This window comes from Crocodylus porosus, unplaced genomic scaffold (assembly GCF_001723895.1).
Source record: "Crocodylus porosus isolate Cpor-Errol unplaced genomic scaffold, CroPor_comp1, whole genome shotgun sequence".
Classification (NCBI taxonomy): domain Eukaryota; kingdom Metazoa; phylum Chordata; order Crocodylia; family Crocodylidae; genus Crocodylus; species Crocodylus porosus.
The window spans coordinates 8191730-8205280 of record NW_017728929.1 but is presented as its reverse complement, the minus strand read 5'-3'; the positions used below and the strand labels follow the sequence as shown (position 1 = coordinate 8205280).

Sequence of the window (13551 nt, the reverse complement as noted above, 5' to 3'; positions counted from 1 at the left end):
CAAGAACACATGATTGTCCATGTGTCAGATCTATTCTTCCACGATTAGCACAATTTAATCAATGTGATCAATGTGAGATAAAAGGATACATTTTCCATCAGTGATGCACTGGACGCGCCCCATAGTCCTTCTACCACTTTGGTTTTGTACACAGGGAAGACACCGGAAAAACTGCTGGGAGTCTCTAAGCTCTAACTTGGCTACTTTTAACACCAAAAGGAAATGCTATAAACAGAGACCATCCTAATTTTTAACCTGATTGTCCCTCTTTTCTTTTGTGCAGTTTCTTTGACATCTGAAGCAGCATTTGACTTCACTGTTAATATCCAACTAAATGAGAACAGTGTGTGTCTGTTATTATTTAAGCCCCATATCCACACACAACTCCCCTGTAATAGAAACTGCATTAACTACTTCGATTTTCAAATAGATGTTGTCACAACAGTAACTCTCTCTCTCTCTCATGTTGATACTAAAATTAGTTTAAGACAGGCCAAGTCCAGCCCATGGCACAGTGTAACCTGTCCCACGGGGCGCCCAGGGGGGCAGGAAAGCTACTGGCAGGAGAGAGGTAACACCACTCGCACACCACTGAATCCAGACCAAGGGGAGCCACATGCCTGATGTGCTGGATTGGGTGCCTGGGAGGGGTTGGCACCAGGTCCCTGGAGGACCAATCTCAGCAGGAAAGGGGTCCAGTGATGCCCTGGGGAGCAATCCTAATGCTGGAGCAGGAAGAAAGTGGTGCCGGGTATCAGGGCTTGATCCTGGTGTGCACTCAAATTTGCTCTCAGACCTGCCATGTCCCACTCACCTGACCCACGGGGCCAAAAAGCTGAACACCACTGGCTTAAGAGGATTAAGAGAATAATGTAGTGAGTCTGCTACAATTTCTGTTTGGATTAGGCCTCAGGCAGATGCAGCTTCTAGAGAAGAGACCAGCTTAAACCAACCACAGTCATCCTGCCCTATCTAACCTGAATCTCAAGCTACAGCACCTTACTCAACATTAAAGGAACACTTTCCCATGTAATCCTAGCATGAAACATAATAAGCCTAGTCAGGTAGATTGATGGGCAATGACATTAGACTAATATGGGGATGAATGGGAAAAAAACCCTGAACTTAAATCTCAATAACACATTTTATTTTCAAAATGTTGGTATCACTTTTCACTAGTGAAACTTAGATGAGCAAGGCCATCTAGGTGATGTTCACCAATATGATTCAAACACCTAAGCTTATAAGGTGCCATGTTCTTCCCAAGGTGCTGAGCAGTTTCCCCATTCCAGCCCTGCTTTAAATTTAAAGTCAGGGAATGCAAGAGTGCTCCGAACCTCACAAATCAGACCCAAAATTAGCAAGTAATGGTCTGTGTCATATGTGGAATGAAGTAAAGAAAGGGGAAACAGATGTCTCAAGGAGAAGTAGCTGGATACAATATTTTAAAAAGTAGGGAAATGAGAAATTCCGCTTTTGAATTCTGCACGCAAACCAGCAACACTTTAGTTAAATACATGTAAGGGTTTTTGGGGGGTTTTTTTTTTGTTTTTTACATTTTGCATAATCTCCAGGTGAACAAATGCAAAACAAATCATAAGTGGCTTAAAAACCATATTGGACATAAACTAAAACAAACCAATCCTAAAAATTAAGCTGTAGTTTTGCTTTGGTAAGGCTCCCTAAACAAGTCCATATGCAGACAAAGCTCAGTGCCGATGGATTGAGCTTCTTGTTACTCGGACTTGACTAATCTAAACCGACCCACACAAAACAATATAGCCAATCTTTTTGTTTCTTATTTAAGAAAAAGCTCCTCTCCTTTACCCAGGCAACCTCTAAATCACATTATTAACTCCCATATCTTTGGGCCTGCTCTTGGACAGGAATCAAAATGCATAAATTAGCTCAAGTACACACAAAAAGGTAAATTTAGGCAATGCCACAGAGGGACACAGCCATTCTTCAAAAGAATTTAACATAACAAAACATTCCCAAGTAGCTCAGGCAAGAAAGGGGAGAGGCAGGGTTTTCATTCCCAAGTCACACAGTATGGTGGAGAGTCCTTGGGGTCACTACAAAACTAGACCAAGTCACTAGCAGCGTAACAAAAAACCCCCATCATTTCAAGTAAATGCACTCATCTTCAACTCCTTAAAAAGCTTTATAAAGAACGGGGGGGTGAAGGGAGGGAGGGAGAGGAGGAAAGAAAAGAAAGAGAAAAGGAAAAACCTCACATCACTTAAGCATGGGAAAAATAAAGCTTCAGGTCTTAAAGACTGTTCTAGAATATGAATCAATAAATAATCCACTGCTTAAAGTAGAACTGACAACACACGTGAATTTTTTTTCCTAAATCTTGAGTAGGCTCCAAATAATTACAAGACAATTCTCTAAGGACGGTATTTTTTACCTTCATATTTTAGGTTTGTTTAAACAAAACTCAAAGTTTCAGAGGAGTTTCTCATGTGATAAAGCATGTTGGGTTTGATTTAAATCAAATCAATTTAAATCACTGGTCAGGAAGTCTCAATTTAATCACTGTTTTCTCAAAAAAGCGCATTCTTGTTGTTTGATATCCTTTATTCATTTAACTGCTTGAAACTGCACTTTTAGAGAAAGGTAAGGGCTTGGCTGTGTGTACACAAACTTGCAGAGAGGGAAGAGGGCTGATGGGTGAGTAATCAGGTCTGTTATCTCATCTTCCTATACTGCTAACAAGGATGTTAACTCTGGACACACAAATCCACATTTTGAGAACTCAAACTAAGCATCACAGAGATGCTCAATGGGATCTTACAGACTAAGCACTGAGTCCCTTTGGGGAAAGTGGTTTTCTTTAATCTTTACTAATCTATAGAGGAGCTCCAGGAATCCCATAAGATTGAGCTCCTAATATAAACCATGGCCTGTTGTAACCCATTTATAAAACTTTTCTAACAAGGTTACATGAATATATAGTCTCAAATAGTATACAGTTAGAAGTTATAATCTCTATTCCATGATGATACTGAGCTTAATAAATCTTAAACTAGCTGTATATAGTTTTTTAAAGCATATTAAAATAAATGTGATTAAATAAAAAAAAAATCTGACTTAAATAAAAATCCATTTTTTAACAGTTGATTTTTATCCACCCTGTGATAAAGTATTGTTTTCATCTGGTAACATTTCAGATTGTTAGTGGCAGCAGACATGTGAAACCTCACCTTGCACATTTCAACACAACTTTAATTCTGACCCTACAAGATATCCTTATGAGGTCTTGTTTGCATAAAACCTTAAGGGTCAGGGAAGAAGGACAGGAGTTAAAGGGTTTTTTGTTTGGTTGTTTTTTGTTTGGTTTTTTTTTTTTTTTTTAATAGAGTAAAGTTTCACACTTCAACAACATTAACTCTACAAAGGTTTACATGACAAATTTATATAAATATCCTGTTTGTTCGGTGTTCAACTTGCTCCAAAAAACTGTCTCAATTTCCCCCCTGCAGTTATGTAGTCATGTCATGTAGCCTCCTGGCCAAACCATAAATTTCTCCTCTTCCACAGTAAACATCCAAAAAAAAATCCTTTAACCTTCCTGAGCTCAAGTCCTTTTCCCATCTCTGAACTTCCTGCTCCCTTAAACTTAGAGAAAAGAAGTGGAATGTTCAGGATAGATTACAAAATATATACATTTTCTTAAAAATAATCATTTCAAATAAATATTTTTCCAAGAAAATAGAAATTAAAATTATAACAACCTATAACAACAATTAGCATAACCTATTACAATAATATAAATTTGCAAGCAGTACATACTTGCTGTCCCTATTTTGAAGGATGACAAATTATTTAACTAGTGAAAGTCTCTAGCTATATACCTGAAGTTGGTATTTGCTGAAATACTAAAATCAAGTTTTAACACCAGTCACTTCTTTTCTATGTGCAAAGAAAACTTCATTTAAATGTATTCAGCTAGTTTATTTCAATAAGTGGTTTGTGAAAAGCTGAGAAACCAAGGAGCAAGACGATAGAAGAAAACAAGCTTTCCCATCTACGGGTAGGAATAAAGAAAAAAGATATGAATATAAAGGTAGATCTACTATTTCTACAGTCTTGTCTGGAACAAAACAGTTTGATTCACTAATCACAGATAGCACTTCCTTTTTTTTTTTTTTAAATATAAAAAAGTTAGTTTTAAAAAATGCAAGTAATGTTTTGATAAATTTGCTTTTTCTTATGCATCAAATACATCTAAAGTTTTATTTAAATAAAAGCTAAATTTACAAAAGCAGTATATTAAATTAACTAGTTTCCACCTCTGTACAGCTTGACACAAATCATAATCAACTAGATGAATTTATTATTTAACAACATAAAAAATAAGAATCAGAATAAATGTGTTTTAAGAGCGATGTCACACTTAGATGTGATGCATGTTGAGTCTTTTCTGTCCAACAAGTCAATTTTAACTTTTCTTTAGGAACATAATTAGAGTACAGCTACAAGGTAAAAGATGTATACGATCTGAAGAGAAAGCAGAGGAGTCTTCTACCTTGCTGATTTAAATCATGATGAAGATGAATCGTTTAAACTACTGAACCTTGGAGAGCTTCTGCCTATCTTCTCTAGAAGCCCTAATGTGGAAGTCCTAACCAAGAAAGGTTATCTAACCTCAACTTCCTTTGTTGCAAATTGAACCCATTGCTCCTTGTTCTGTCAACTGTCACCACTGAGAACAGTCCAGCTCCATTCTCTTTGGAACCAACCCCCGCTTCAGGTATCTGAAGGCTGCTATTAAATCTCTTCTCAGTCTTCTCTTCTCCAGACTAAATAAGACCAGTTCCCTCAGCTTCTCCTCAGAAATTATATGCCCCAGGCACCTAACCACTTTTGTTGCCCTCCGCTGGACTTTTCCAGTTTGTCCACATCCCTTCTGTAGTCATGGGCCCAAACCTGCACACAGGACTCTGGATACGGCCTCACCAGTGCTGAATAAAAGGGGAATAATCACTTCCCTCGATCTGCTGGCAACACTCCTACTAATACATTCCACTGTGGCATTAGCCTTCTTAGCAACAAGGGCACACAGCTCACTCATATCCATCATACTGTCCACTGTAACCCCCAGGTCTTTTCTGCCGAGCTGCTGCCCAGCCAGTCAGCCCCAGGCTGTACTGGTGCATGGAATTGTTCCATCCTAAGTGCAGGACTTTGCACTAGTCCTTGATGAACCTCGTGAGATTTCTTTTGCTCCAATCCTCCAATCTGTCAAGGTCTCTCTGAATCCTAACCCTACCTTCTAGCATATCTACTACTCTCCCAGTTTAGTATCTTATGAACAATCTTTCCAACTATTTTAGTTGGTCTAATAAAAGATATCAGATTTACCCTAAGGACCTTGTCCACTTATGTCCTTAGACCAACATGGCTACAACCAACACCCTTTTATCGAAGTTCATCCTTCTTCCTTAAGATCCTTAATTCTGTGTTTGCCCATGTGCTTCAACCCTGGTGTATTTCAAAAAAGTTCTCCTCTAACTTTGTGATGGAGAGAGACAACTCCAAGGCACAGCCAAAGCGTACAACAGATCTAATGCCACCCTCACAGGACAGAGTTTTGCCCTTCCACAACAAGCCTCCTGTGAAGAAACAACTGTATCGCTAACTTCAGGAAGGCCAAAGGAAGCAGAGTTAGGGAACTATGTGAAAATATAGCTGAAGGTGAGAGTAACAAGTAAAGATAGAGAAAGGGCATGGCAGAGCCAGTTAGCTCTCTGGTGGTAACAAGAAGAAAACAGAAGCTGAAGGCACCAGACTGCTTATACAAATAAATTCAAAATGTGAGTATCAGAAAAGGAAATGCTTCCTACTTTGTTATCTCTGGATCAAGAAATTTATCATTTCAAGTCTTGAGTCCCATGAGGCTCAGTACACCAGAGAAAAGCTGTACAGAGGCAGCAGCAGCAGCAAAGTACTTCCCAGCAGTATGCCTGCTTATACATTTTGTCCCTGAGCAGAGGCATCGATTTCGTTCTGGCTTCTCAGCCTGGCTTCCTTCATTCCCATCACCTCTCCATCCTGCGACTGCTGGTCACCTTACTCCCTGAACACTTAACAGTTCAACTAGTGAGGAATTTTCCAAGGAAACAGCTACCAAATAGGCATTTTTGTGGGCTTTTCTGAGGTTGGTCTCCTGTTTTTCATGAGAGAGATTGAAAGGTCTCTGGTCCCAAGGTGGAGAGGTGTGTTTCTGAATCTCAGAAATATTCTCACAGCAGGAACGCAATTTCCTGCCCAGATCTATTTAACCGCAGCCTACTAAACCAATGTTTCCCTCTGCAGTTTTGCCCTCTTGGGCTCAGTCCATCCACTCGGACCCTTGCACATGCCAAAGTTCGGGAGTGTTCACTTCTTGGATATCCACACATACAAGTTCGCAGCAGGACATCTGCCTGCAATCAAGCAAATGTAGTAAGGAAGTAAATTTACTTTAAGTAAACCCATACTAGGAATTCTATAACCTGCTAAAATTTGAGACGTGCTCTAGGAAAGAAGTGCAATACTTTTAAGGTGATGCAGTGCTATATCCTCAGAGTAACCACTTACTCCATGTTTTCAGGCCAAGATGTTAAAATGCCTTAATGGAAGGATTTCCTCGACTATAGGTTTGCCTGTTTATAGGCCAGATTCTCTACCTTTAAAGGAAATTATTTTTCCTTTGGCCCCTGGAAATAAACAACTTACTGAATTTCCAGAGAGTTAGTCTTTGCCAACTAAAATTTGAGCACCAGGGTGGGATTTCCAAAGAGCTTAAGTGACTCAAAGCACAAGGCATTTTGGTTTTGTCTATACACACATGTTTATGTATTAGCAGCACAGTTACAGTGGGTTGACACCCCTAGAAAGGATGTAGTCAACCCAGACACTGATTCCATAAAATGAGAAGTTAAGTTATATAGGAACTGTCAGAAGTCTGCTGACTTGCCAGAGCAAGCTTCCCACTTATGCAGAAAAGGATATTAAGCACGGAGGATTACTCTTCATCAAGAAACTTATGAGATGACCAACTGATTTCAGGCCACAGAACAATCTTCTGATGGTAGTTGCTGCTAGTTTATCAGGCTCCAAGTCCCAATTTCTCTTCAGAGCACGACAGCACGATCTTTCCAAACCTCCCCCTCAAGTCTAGTAGCTCCAGCGCCTGTCTGCTGCTACTCTTATCTTTTCCAAGCAACACAGTGAAACATTCTGGTTAATCTCATTACTGCTATACCATTCCCCATGCATAGCAGGGAAACTGTAAAGGACTGCATTATTTTTTGTGCTCTCACTGATTTGGTAATCTTTGAATAGCAGCAAAGAGAAACTGGGGTTACTCACAGGAAAAAAAAAGGGACAAAAAAGGGTAGGAAGGGACTGCATAGACTCTCAGAAGGAATTTTACCCCACATCTATATATGCTTCCTGTTAGCTTTATTGGTGGCATTCACTTTTCCTGACAAATTTACCAGACACAAAATGACTTTAGCTGCTTACATAGTACGCCCTTTCTCAAGAGCCCGGGCTGCTATAATGATATAACCCAAAGCTGCACTCACTCCGCACTGACTTCAAATGAAGACCTTAAGCTCTACCTTCACTATTTCAGTATTTCCAAGGAAGCTATGGGACAGCCTTTCCTCATGCAAACTTCCAACGAGCCAAGGAAATTATCAAGCTCGATGCGGAGTTGCCACTGTGGATGAAAGGGCTTCTCTGACAGCTAGCTCAAAACTAAAGATGCCAGTACTGCTCATTAGGACTGTGTGAAGCTTCAGGTGCCAATTCAATTTGGAGGAGGTTCAGCCTGATGGCCGAATCTCCAAATCCGAATTGAATCAGGAGACCAATTAAAAGGTCCGAACTGATTTAAAGCTCTCCAAATCAATTTAGAAAAGATTCAGTGTTTCAGCAATTTGGGCAACTCACTGCAGCAGGGAGCTGGACCCAGAGTCCATGCTGGTAAGAAGGGGGTAGGTAGGGGAAGGGGATATGCCTGCTCCCCAAGCCCCCCGTAACACCCTCTGACCACCAACCACTCTCCCAGCACCCCCCTACCCACCATGGCTGTCCCGCCTGGCCTCAGCTCCTGGCTCTTTAAAATAAAGCCCACATTCACTGGCTGCTGCCCCCCCACTGCCCCATGCGGGGCTCTGCCCCAAGCCTCCTGACCTCCATCCACTGTCCCAGCCCCCCCCATGGTTGCCCTGAGCCCCCCATCCCCCACCCAGTCCCAGCCCCCTTACCACCCATAGCTCCTGGCCCTCAAAAAAAAAGCCCCCAGTCACTGGATGCTGCAGCAGTCTTGGTGCTTCTGGGGGTCCATGGCAGAGCCCCCTACGCAACACAGGGCAGAAGGGGGCAGCGGGGATTGCCCCCCCCCACACCTGGCAGGAGCCAGCGAGTACAGGCTTTTAAGAGCTGGGAGCTGGGGCAGCCATGGGGGGTGGGGGGCGCAGAGATGATTTTGAATTGAAGACTCCCTCCAAAAAAATTAATTCTGTACATGGAAAACAACAAATTTGTTCTAATTTTTCCATGTATACAATATAATTATTGGAGGACTGTCTTAAATTCCCCCAACCAACACCACTGCTTTGTCAAAGGAAAGTAGCAGATGGCCTCAAGCAAGCAATGGGGAAGCAAGGGGACAAGCAACTTGACCCCAGCTCCTTGCCCTCCCCTGGCGCCTAGCCCCCTACACACCATGCCCCCCATGCCTGCCCCTGCCCCCGTTCCTCTCCCACCACATGTTGCGCTGCCAGGTGCCTCTGTACTGGGTCCCTCACTGAGAGGATTCCTGCTATCTTTTCTGACGGCAAATACTGCATTTATATTTGATACTTTAGGGCTACCCTCAGGTTGGGGGGGGGGGGGGGGGGGGAAAACCTCATCTTGGAATCAAGTAAATACAGTGCGTTTTCTTTTATAGCCTCTACCAGGAAGCTTAGCCTTAAGTCATACAGATACCAAGTGTTTTCAACCCCAGGGTAAATCCATGCAACAGCCACAGATGGAAGCATTGCTATGTAGCCCTGGACCTCTGCCAAGACTGCAAGGTTGCAGCACTTACTGAAATGTTCCCTTCCTGTTAATGGCAAGGTATATCAGCATGATGGACTTAGAGCTGGTGTGGCTTACAAATGCCATCCACTGCAGACCAAACCCCGTTTGCACTGGGGGGAGAGGGGAGAAAAAAAAAATCATTAAAATAAAAATGCAGAATGAACTTTAAAATGTCAACAACATAAACTAGAGAAACTGACCGTTCACTTTAGGAACATCTAGGATCAAACAGAAAAGACCCAATTCAGAATGAACTCTTTACAAATCAGTTTCACCAGCTCATCAGAACTCACAAATTGATTCTCCCCCCAAAAAAGCTCAAGTTGCTATTGATCCACGTGTCTCACACTTTTTTACATGCTATTTAAATGCCAAGGCTTTCCAGAGTAAGCTAATTCTGTTGACCGATGCATATTACAAATACGGCAGTGGTGTTGGGTTTGTGATTGGACATATTTTCAGAAAGCTGCAATTTCCATGCAGTGTGTGAACTTTGTAAACTTAGTATGACCTACAGTGTTTAAAGATAACTTTACAGAAAAAAGCAGAAGAGCCCCCACAATCATGTTTTGAGACAAGGTAAAGCTGTCTCTGTACCTTTAAACAATTCTGACACTATCTACAGCAAGAAGTAAATCAGAAAGAGAAACATTCAAGCAGACTTAAAGCTTGTAAAATGAAAACAGATGGCATAACCGTAAGAGACAAGTAACTTGTCACAACCTGTTGTAAGTTTTTGTAAATACCAAGCTCTTTGTTGTACGGGCATCTCTCCCTCCTCGACCTCCTACAGCCCAAATCCTTTTATATTTTAAAAAGGAGTTAAAAATAATGGAACTGACCCCACAATACTACAAAATAATGTATTAAGCACCAATTTATTATCCTATGGGCAGCAACGGACTGGGTCAACTGCTGGGAAAGGTCAGACCTATTCCTACAGCATTTTATACCAACACCAAATGAGTCCCCTACTGGGCACGACCTTGATAGAGAAGCATGGGTCAAGATGAACAGACTGAGATCTGCATATGGATTCTTCATAACAATACTTTACAAGAGGAACATCTCAGGCAGCCCCCTCACCGTGAATGCAGTATCCAACAAACAGCACAGCGCTTTGTCAGAAGTTGTAATCTCCACACATGCCTGAATGGGGTTGATGGAATCCACACACACTGAGTCACAATACCAGACAGTGGATCATACATTTGGAAGTTGACATCTGATGCCACATGAAAGAGAGAGTAAGTCAGTTATCCTGGAGAAGTCCCAATTAAACAATGAACCTAAAATAGCCCATCAAACCTAGTACCTGTAAAGTCTTTTTTAAAGTCACCATCAACAAATTCTCCCTTCTGAGTTACTAACATGACACGCATTAAGATATATTCTGAGGATGGTTCACCATGTATTAGTAGATGTTTAGTTCACTGGCCCCTTGGCATGCTCTGTTTCAGCGACAGAATGAAATGCTAGCCAGCATTTTTTCCCATAGCTCCAAAGGAATCATAGTAAGGGCAAATACATACTGCATACAAAACCCAAGTTATTTCAAATCCTAGTACTCAAAAATAAGGAAAGAGAAGCAACATGGAACACAGCAAAATGAATCTGGCCAGCATCCAGAGGCAATTTCAAAGCCTAAACATCCCCTGCTTCTCTGACATGTCATTGAGATCAGCTCACATGCAACAGTGTCCATGATAAATTTAACAAATAAGCTTCTTGAAAGCAAACCCATTCAGAGGACAGTTTTAACTCGCCATTGTCGACACTAACAAATCCTTTCCTTCGGACCCACAAAATCCTGGTCCCTGTGAAGAAAGGCTCTGAACTGAATTCTTCCAGAAGGATTCCTCTATCTTTCCTATATCTCCACGAAGCTGAGGCTTCAGAACAGGTTACCACAAACTTGAATTTGATAAAAATGATCCTGTATTACAAAATTAAGATACCAGCCAGTCACTGAACAGATCCTTTCTCTGTCTCCACTCAAATGTTCATAAGAGTTAAACTGACGCAGTCTTACAACATACTTGCTGCTTAAACAGTTCTTGTGTTAAAGGATAACAACATGAAGCCTGGAGGCTGAATGAAGTACAGCAAGAAAGATGTTAGACTAAATGAACCAGTTAGGAGTTTGGATGTGTATTACTAACTTTAAGATTATTTATGACACGTTAAATATGAATACTTCTTGGAACTAGTAAGAAAGCAGTCACATTTCTGTGCTAACATGTCCTTAGTACAAGTTTACCGAAAACCCATAAAATGGTATCCAGAACAAAAAAAAACCAAAACAGACTGAGACGCACAAGAGGCTAACATGAAAAAGTCTATTTTATTGTATTATAGAACTGAATCAAACATCCTAAATCTCCCAACAAATCCATTTTTAATAAGCTACACACTGGTTTTAGAGAAAAATTATATGTGACAACTAAATCAAAGGTACTAAGACCTGCTCTGTAATTAAGCAAGTGCACAAATATAGTAGCAGCAAGAGAGGATAATCCCAATATATACATTACTACAGAAATTAGGTCAAAAAGAACATTATAGTTGCAAAGTCAAACAATGTCCACACCTGCAACCTTAATTTAGCCCCTCTGACATAAACAAAGTCTTTCACAACCACAAGCTATTTTTCTATCAGACCTGTGCCTAATTCGCTGCACAGGCTGCATCTGTGCTGAGGATGACTCAGCTAGTGCAATGGAGACTAAAATCCCTGCTTTATTTGTTCCAGAAGTCAAAAGGTGTGTCCACACGTAAGAAAAAGTAACAGGACCAAGGATGGCCTCATGGTTAAGGTACCTGAATAACATCCTCAAGAACTGGACACTATATCTCAGAAGCTCCACGGCCAAAGAAACAGAATAGCAGGCAAATCTCTTTAGCTAACAAGTGGCTGTTAACTGTACTTGCCTTATTTTCTGGATGTCTGACTTGGGGTCCTCCAGTCAGACTTGCTGAACATTCCCAGCTGCAACCAAAGTCAAGGGAGCTGAGCTTTGAATATTCAGAAGTGCTATATAGGGCCAAGCATGGAAAAAAATCAGGCCCGGAACAGCTCAAGCTGAGCACCCAATATTAGCAGAGATTTTATTCTCAAGATCCTAATTTGCAAAATGGGGATAATGCCAATTCTTCTCCAAGGAATTTCCTGAAAATTCATTAAAGTGTTTGAAATAAACAGTATAGTGATAATAAGTATGTTGGAGAAGTCCACAAGGAAACTATTCTGTGTTCTGATAAGTTTGAATAGCAGCAAACAAAAAGCATGGAGCCATCCAGTGAAGAGCTGCCCATCATCCTCTGTTCTTAATGAGATAAGGATCCCTTGGAAACAAACAGCACGTGCTCATGTAATACAGGGTTGTTATAAACCCTTCGGAACAGAGGGGCCAATTTCAGGTTACAGTAACTCCTACTTGAGTACTTGATTTCATGACCTCAGTAATAATTCGTTTAGCCTTAGTGACTCTTTCTACATTTCAAAAGAAAAAAAAACCAAACTGGAAAAAAAAACAATTTAGACAATCACATGGTATCACACTAACACCCACATGGGCTTAATCACATTCTCACAGACTTCTTGTCACACTATTGGCTTCTTTTTTGCCTTGGAGAACTGAGAACAACAGCAGAGTCTCCCTATGCCTGAAGAAGGGTGTTTGTGCTCGAAAGCTGGCAGAGAACTTTTCCCCTCGACTATTTAGCTGCTCTAACAAATAATACCACGTCTATCCAAACTACCTTGGGAACAACTACGGAAACTTTAGGTCAGCGGCTCCCAAACCAAGCCAAGACTGCAAACAGGGTCACAACATCAGCAGATAGGACGGTGGGGGTGGGGGACTGTGGGGCAGTAGCAAGGGGTCATGCTTGAGGGGCCCTGCTGAGGAAAAGTTTGGGAAGTGCTGATTTAGGTCTGCTACATGTACCTCCACCACCACATCTTTGCAACCCACCTTCATCCTTCACGTGTTAGCAGCCAGGCGCCAGGCAGGTGCTGACAGCCCAAGTGAGGGCGTGGCACATGTGCTGCAGGAGCCCACACTTCGAGGAGCGCAGCTCCAAGACCCGCTCTAATGAAGCGCCCTGAGCGAGTGCCTCGTGTATCAGCATCCCTGCTTCAAAATGGCAGTGGGAGGTCCTTGACCCTAGGCTTGTTGAGCGAGGTGCAATTAAAGCGCCACCACCACCCACTTCAAGTGCAGAGACGCTGCCACACGGGTAATGCGTGAACTCCTGGGGTCACCCGGGCGCCGGGCAGAGGCGGGCACGTGAGGACGGGCTCGCCGCCCACGGCCCCTCCCGCCCGGCCTCATCCGCGCCCCTGCCCGCGCCGCTCACCGAGGAGGCGGCAGACCTCGCCCTCGTCCATGTAGAGGCTGAAGCTGGGCCCCGCGCCGGAGCCAGGCCGCGCCCGTGCCGCCGCCGCCAACAGCACCGTCA

The 13551-nt window shown here is 42.2% G+C and overlaps 1 protein-coding gene across 1 annotated transcript in view; it reads right to left on the bottom strand.

Moving 5' to 3' along the window:
* The window catches only part of RYK (receptor-like tyrosine kinase), an 84329-nt gene extending 70784 nt beyond the window's left edge, over positions 1-13545 (bottom strand). The window contains exon 1 of the mRNA XM_019542971.1: positions 13450-13545. Coding sequence (XP_019398516.1) covers positions 13450-13480 — 31 coding nt within the window. The 5' untranslated portion in view covers positions 13481-13545. The remainder of the gene's footprint in view (positions 1-13449) is intronic.
* Positions 13546-13551: the final 6 nt, after the last annotated feature.